The following is a 7,403-nucleotide window of genomic DNA, read 5'->3' as shown; positions in this document are numbered from 1 at the left end:
AACGGAATTATTTATTATCATCCACATCGATAGTGAAGGGTACTATATTGGTTAGGGTAATGCTCAGCTAGCTGCTCTAATGAATAGACTAAAGAATAAATAATGAGCAGAACACAACAACAGTTCACTTCCCCCTAAAATAATAGTCCTGGGTGGGTGAACAAGTTGGCGGGGTGGCTCTTTTCCATGTGGCTTTTCCGGACCTAGGGTGATGGAGGTTCAGCCAATTTCAGTTATGACTTCCAAGGTGGCCCTGAGAGTTTCCATTCCAATTATTTGAAAGGAGAAAAGAGCATGGGGGAGCACGCAGGAGCATGCGTGAAAGGTTTCTGTGGGTCAGTCCTAGAAATAGCACATATCACTCTGTTCACATTCCTCTGGCTGGAACTCCGTCTCATGGCCGTATCTAACTGCAGGGAGGCTGGGAAATTTGATCTAGCGTGTGTTCAGGAAGAAGAAGAGAACATGGATTTTGGTAAGCAGCTAGTAGTCTCTGTCATAGGGGCCTATCAAAAATGGTAAGTTTGGTGTGGCATATTCATGTTTATTTTACAGTATTAAAGTTACAGATTTATGCATTTGTCTCCCCAAGTAGGTTCTGAGATCTTCAAGTTTCACCACCCAGGACAAGACAGGGTATGTGGTAAATACTTATTAGATGGTTTTGAATGAATTAATTAATTAATGGTGAGCTGGTGTGACAGTAGTTGGCTAACAGATTCAGTTGCTTCTTTTTAAGAAAATATTTTAAAAAATTGTTCCTTTAAATTTTTAAAAAAATTTTCTGCCTAGTATGAGTTAGAGAAAGCAGGTGAAGACATTGTGAGTTTTCCTTTTACTGTGAACGTCATACCTCACCTGTCCTTGAAACCCAAGGAATTTGTCTCTTTGGGACACTAGGTATGAATTTGATTTCTCCTCAGGGGAACTCAATCTTTTTCAGAATTTAAGTACATATCCTTATGAAATGAATATATTAGGTTAAGGGAAAGACAAAAAGAGAAATTTTAAAAATAATATACGAACTAAAGATACAGTTGCACATTGAAAAAATCTTTCTTATAATAAAAATTTCATTATGAAAGATTTAAACAAGGTATTTAGTTATGAGAGTTGGCTATGATCCTCTGAATTTAGGTGAAATGATGAAATCCTACCTGAGGGTCATCTTTTTAAAAAGTTGCTTTTTAAATGCGTGCTGTGTTATGGTGGTCTTATAGACTTAACTTGAGGCTCCTCCTGGAGTGTCACATGTCTATGCTGTCCATTTAGAGGAAGATGTTTGCCCTCCTCTTTGCTGTGGCAGGTAGACATGCCTCCAGCTCATCTGTGAACTGTATCACATCATTTAGGCACAAGTTAACTCCGTTTAATGACACTTAGCATTTGAATTTATTTGGATTGTGTAGAACCCATTCCTATCCCATCTGACTATCAAGCTGGTACCGTGATCAAGGCTCTAAAGTATGCTTTAGAAGTCAGGGAGCCAAACTGAAGCTGTGAAAGGGGAGGGTCCTACCCCGGGTTGAGGCACACACAGCTTCTGTAACCAGTGGGCCAAAGTGTGCTCATGGATTGCCAAGCATGGTAGCTGTTCCTTCTTCTCCAGTGACAGACTTCCCTGGCTTCTGGGGTCATGCAGCACCCAAGGTTTTGACATCCAGGGCAAGGCAGGTCTCTCGTTCTAAATATTTACCTTCACTGTGCTAAGCAGCCCTTTGTTTTGTTTGTCCTAAGCTTCCCTTGTTCAACTTTCAGGTGGTGCTTCTTCTTTCTAATATTTCAAGACTTTGTGCTAGGTCTGAGATCACTTTTTTGATTCTGTTAGTGGTGCTGTAGACCAGTGGTCTTAACCCTGGTGGCACAGTAGAGCACCCCAGACTAATGAAGTCCAAATCTCGAGGTGGAGCCCAGATGTCACTATTTTAAGCTTCTTAGGTGATTCCAGGGTGCATCTGGGGTTGAGAATCACCCTGTGTCCCAATTTGTGGTCACTTTCCCAATTGCTGAATCCTAATATTTTAAGTCTGGCTTCCCATCTCCTCCTCCCCACAGAGTTGCTCTTGTGTGCTTTTCTTTCTCCTTCTCCAGAACTACTTCTTCTAGTGCTGTCCTTTGGAAAGTGGTGATCAAAACTTCACTGATAGTCAAATGAGGACACATCTGGTTTTAAGTAAGAGTAATCTGGGTTTGGCTAGGCCACAGCAGCCTGGTAGAGGTGAAGTTATGAGAAATTAAAACATGTGTCTCTCAAGCTTTTCCCTGACTAGTTATTATGGGATCGCCAGTCTCCCTTAGAGTCCCACTCAGTAATTATCAGAGTCCCTTGGGGTGTCTCAAGTGTGCTTATGAACAGTTCTCCAAGATTCTACATGGTGTTACCATCTCAGCTGATGCTTGCTGTTGAGACTTCCCTTTTTCCAAGCTGTGGGAAGGCACTTGCCCCACTCCCAAGGCTGAGTATGTGCCAGTCCCCATGCTCAGGGCTAAGGATATAGTGGTGAACAAGATAGGCACTATTCTGTTCTTTGAGGAGAGCACAGCCCAGCAGATGAAGCTTGCTGTCTGTATGATATGAATTTACTCATATCAGTTAACAACACTGTAAGGGAGAAGATTTCTGAGCAATTTCCTGTAGACTATAAATGTTTTTGAGATATTTTGTAAAATTCTCAGGTTCATCCATATCCATCACATCTGCTGAATCCTATAATCCTCAGCATCTCACCCAGCTCTGAAGACCTCAACAGCCTAAGATGGAGAGCTATGAGTGGAAGAGCTGTTTTAGGCTTTAACCTCAGACCCAGTCCATTTTGGGCAACAGAAATCTTTTTCACCTTCTTTGGAGAGATGGGAATAAGAAAGAGATCATCAATCTTGTTTACACCCGGGAGGAAGAGAAGGGTCAGAGATGGGAGATGTTTATGGGCGGTGGAGGAGGATGAGGGACATTGAGGGAACCCACTAAGAATTCACAGAAGAGTCAGTCGACCTCATTAAAGTGTGTGAGTGTGTGTGTGTGTGTTGTGTTGTGTATAGAAGGACTGGGGGAAGGATTGCATTTTGCTCACCATTGCCTCATCACTCTCTTTCGTGTCAAAGTACTTGCAAAACAGGTTATAATTAACTAGCTAATGGAACAGTTTTGACCAATTATATTGTGGACTGGCTACTTTCTCGTGGTATTTATATGAGGCAGGGACATTAGTACCTTAATCTCACCAGCTGTACTCCAAACCACAGTGTGGAATGGGCTGCCGATGAGAAGGTTTCACTTGGGCCACTCATTCAAGGCCCAATCCGTGGACTTTGTCTTTGAGAGAAGCACTTCCTGATATGAATTTCTTATTCTTTTCTTTTCCTTGGTCTTCACTTTGAGGATCTTGGGTCTGAGCATTGACTATAAATACTATTTGTAAAAAGGCCTTTTCAAAGGGGTGAGGGATGTCAAGAATGTCCAGTCTGGAAGGGACTTATCAAGCTGTCTTGGTTGTCCCTCTTCCCTCTGCATAGGATAGCTTAGTGGTTAAAAGTGTGGACTGTGAGTACACCACTTACTAGCTGGTGACCGTGGGCAACTTACTTGACCTCTCTATGCCTTAGTTTCTTCCAGTCAGTAAAATGGAGACAATAGTACCTACCTCGTAGGGTTATCATGAAAATTAAGTGGGTTGATACGGGTAAAGTGCTTAGAACAATGCCTAGCACATATAAGGTGTCAGCGATTAGTGTTGTAGTTGTTGTTATGATTAGGGCAAGTCTGTGTTCAGTTCAGAGGGGAATCTCTTCTGTTTCAAAATTCCCTTATAAGAATGGGTTTTCTAATTCTCTACATCATTACCGCAAAATGTTTATTAAGCCTCTATTGCATCTAGAGTCCTATGCTAGGAATACAAAGATAAAAGGCAAATCTTCTAGACTTCTTGTGGACTTCCCTAAGTGGTTAGGGACGGCTGGTGTAGGGGTAGGACTTTAGCTGATGGAACTTAGACAAGTGGAGAGAACATTCCAAGCAGGGGTGACTGCATGAACAAAGGCACGGTGTGAGAATAAATTTGGAGACGTGTTTGGTTAAAGAGAAATGTTCTTATCTGATGGAGGGATTAGGCAGCCGAGACATATAACAGCCAGATATGGGAGTCTTGGAATGCCAAGTTTTTTGTAAGCCTCAAGACAGTGGAGGCTTACAAGTTAGTGGTGCTGTAGACCAGTGGTCTTAACCCTGGTGGCACAGTAGAGCACCCCAGACTAACGAAGTCCAAATCTCGAGGTGGAGCCCAGATGTCACTATTTTAAGCTTCTTAGGTGATTCCAGGGTGCATCTGGGGTTGAGAATCACCCTGTGTCCCAATTTGTGGTCACTTTCCCAATTGCTGAATCCTAATTTTTTTTTTTTTAAAGATTTTATTTTTTTCTTTTTTCTCCCCAAAGCCCCCCGGTACATAGTTGTATATTCTTCGTTGTGAATCCTTCTAGTTGTGGCATGTGGGACGCTGCCTCAGCGTGGTTTGATGAGCAGTGCCATGTCCGCGCCCAGGATTCGAACCAACGAAACACTGGGTCGCCTGCAGTGGAGTGCGCGAACTTAACCACTTGGCCACGGGGCCAGCCCCTGAATCCTAATATTTTAAGTCTGGCTTCCTATCTCCTCCTCCCCACAGAGTTGCTCTTGTGTGCTTCTGTTTCTCCTTCTCCAGAACTACTTCTTCTAGTGCTGTCCTTTGGAAAGTGGTGATCAAAACTTCACTGATAGTCAAATGAGGACACATCTGGTTTTAAGTAAGAGTAATCTGGGTTTGGCTGCTTTGAGTAGCAGAGTGACCAGTGAAATAAAAGTTTTATTAAAGGTCACCTGTAGCAGCAAAGAAGTTAGGGATCCATCCATCCATCCATCCATCCATCCATCCATCCATCCAATCATCCATCCATCTATTCACCCATCCATCCATCCATCCACCCATCCTTCCTTCCCCTGACACCCCATTTGTCCTCACTATAGCCAAGGTGATCTTCCTAATGTAATTCTAGTCATGTTGCTCTCCCACTTAAAATTTTTTGTTATTATAACTTGTGAACCCTGCATGTTAACAGAGTGGGATTGGGGGTGGATATAGGATTGAGGAGAGATGTTTAGGGTCGAAAGGGAGAACAATTCGAAAGACAAAAGACAAGAAAAATCAGGTCTCCTTCTGGAAGCTGCAGGTGGGTGAGTCTTTCTAGAGGGGGTCTGTGTGTGACTGTGAGTGGAGAGTGACTAGTAGGAGATGATTGATACTGGGAAGATGGATAGGAAAGATAGTAAAGGGCCTTGTAAGTCATGTTAAAAAGTGAGTGGTGTAAATCAGAAGAGTCCTTTCTATACCTCTCAAATCTCACCACACAGTCCTCACTTATTGGGACTACGTGGATGGAAAAGGAGGAGAAGGAGTGAGGCAGTCCCTGCTCTCAGGAGGGTGACAATCTGAAGCAGCCAAGCTTGGCAGCTGATTGCAAAGGACAATGCAAATGATTGTCTTTCTTCCTGGAATCTCCTATCCTCTCTTGACCATTGAAAGATGCATGCTTATCTTTTCTAGATGCACCTCAAAACTCAAGTGCTCTGGGAGGCCTTTCCTGATATCTTTAAGCAGATATGAGGCCTTCTGCTTCTGTAGGTCTTTGTTCACACTCCAACTTTATCTCCTCTCATGCCTAAGATTATCTCCTTATTAGTCCCTCTTCCTTCTTTATTAGTCTACCTTCCTTGTGAGCTCCCAGGGGTTGGTGGAAAGGACCAAGTTCTGTTTAACTTTATATTTCCAATGTATTATACAATGCCTGGGAAGGTAAATGGTTCTGGCATGAATGAGTGGAGATGTGAAAGAATATATCTATATCTATATCTATGTATATAGACACACACACACTCCCCTCTTCCCCACGAAGAATGTCCAGTTGTGCTTGGAGCACGGCACGATGGTGTGTGCAATGAGGGAGGGGCCAGGAGGGGTAGGGCTGGCCATGTGGGTATTGGGAGATGAAGCAGTTCAGAAAGGTGGGCAGAGGCCAGATAGTGAAAGGCCCTGTAAGCCATACTAGACAATTTGGTCTTCGTCCTAAGAAGAGTGGGAAGCCACTGGGTGGGAGTAACTTGGTCAGATTGTTTGAAAATGGTAATGCTGGCTGCAGTGTGAACTCAGGATCGGAGGGGAGCAAGACTGGCAGCAGGGAGGCCAGCTAGCTCTTATCCAGGTACAAGGTGAGGGTGCAAATTGTGGCAGTGTCGTCATCAGGAAGGGGACGTTTGAGCCTCAGGGGAGAGAAGGATGTTTTTGAGCCAAGGCTACAAGAAGAGCAGAGCTGAGGACGCAGGTTTGCAAATAGTCCTTTTTGTGTGGATGGAACTGGAGGGTCATCCTTCTGTTACTCTGGCCACATGCAGAGGCTGAGAAAGGTGCTGTTCAGCAGGACTGTAGGTAAGGGGTGGGGTGATGAGCAGGGCCACTGGGTCTAAATTTCAAGTTTTGTGCCTCAAATTTTGACTGTTGTCCTGGGTCAGATTCATGCAGGAAAGTAAGATGAGACCTCAGCATAAATGTTGACCCTAACTGAAATGTAATCCATCCATCCTAGGATGCTTGGGGAGGGTCCAGAGTGAGCACCTTCAAAATCTTAAGTGCCCAGGTCTCTCTGAGGCTTCCAAGAGGGCCTGCCTGGCAGTAGGCCCATCCATGCCTGGGGTCCTGTTCTTGGCTTCAGAGAGTGTGGGCGCTCTGTCTTCTGGCAGGACAGTCCTGGCTTGTTTGGTTTTGCCAGAAGCGGTGGCCTTGAAAAGCTGGTGACAGAGGCTAGCATATTATTCAGGGCACTTCACACTTCACCTGCCTGTGGTTACTTACGAGACGGTAGTAAAACCATGAGGGAAACTTCAAGGAGGCCCCGAGGCAGGATTTGATAATTATCTCTTGCATTTTCCATAGCTCTTGTACTTCCACGGGTTTTTAATCTTTTTTCTTACCGTATCATTACTCTCACCCTATGAGGAAAAACTACCATAATGACACCCTTCCCAGAATCATGGAAATCATAACAAAGCTCAGAGAAAATATATTATTTTACCCAAATTGTGGTAATGTTAAAACTAGACGCCAAGGCTCAGTGTGGCTGAGCTCACTCCTGGCTCAGTTTGGGGCTTGCCTTGTGGCCCAGAGTACCTATGGCCAGTCCTGGGGGGTGCAGAGTGGGGAGGAGACATCAGTCAGTGGACCCCAGTGCTTCTCAGGTGGGGGTAGACCCCACCCTGTGCCACACCCATGTAGTCCCAAATGACCCCGTGGCTTTTATTGATTCTCTTGTTAGCAGCCTGACAAAGACTGTCAACTGTGGCCTTGGACCACTCAGACAGGCTGCAGTGCCTCCAAACA

The 7,403-nt window shown here is 44.4% G+C and overlaps 1 protein-coding gene across 3 annotated transcripts in view; it reads left to right on the top strand.

Moving 5' to 3' along the window:
- The first annotated feature begins 361 nt into the window (after positions 1–361).
- Positions 362–7,403, top strand: part of ANO2 (anoctamin 2) — a 326,384-nt gene continuing 319,342 nt past the window's right edge. Inside the window, exon 1 of one of the 3 annotated variants that reach the window (XM_070618946.1) lies at positions 362–475. In XM_070618946.1, coding sequence (XP_070475047.1) covers positions 397–475 — 79 coding nt within the window. In that variant the 5' untranslated portion in view covers positions 362–396. Of the gene's footprint in view, positions 476–595; positions 637–7,403 lie in introns of those variants that run through there. The other 2 variants (XM_070618948.1, XM_070618947.1) reach the window with 2 other exon arrangements.

The sequence above is a fragment of the Equus przewalskii genome, chromosome 5, assembly GCF_037783145.1.
Source record: "Equus przewalskii isolate Varuska chromosome 5, EquPr2, whole genome shotgun sequence".
NCBI lineage: Eukaryota > Metazoa > Chordata > Mammalia > Perissodactyla > Equidae > Equus > Equus przewalskii.
The sequence above is the reverse complement of the archived record's forward strand: the minus strand, read 5'-3'. Positions and strand labels throughout refer to the sequence as shown.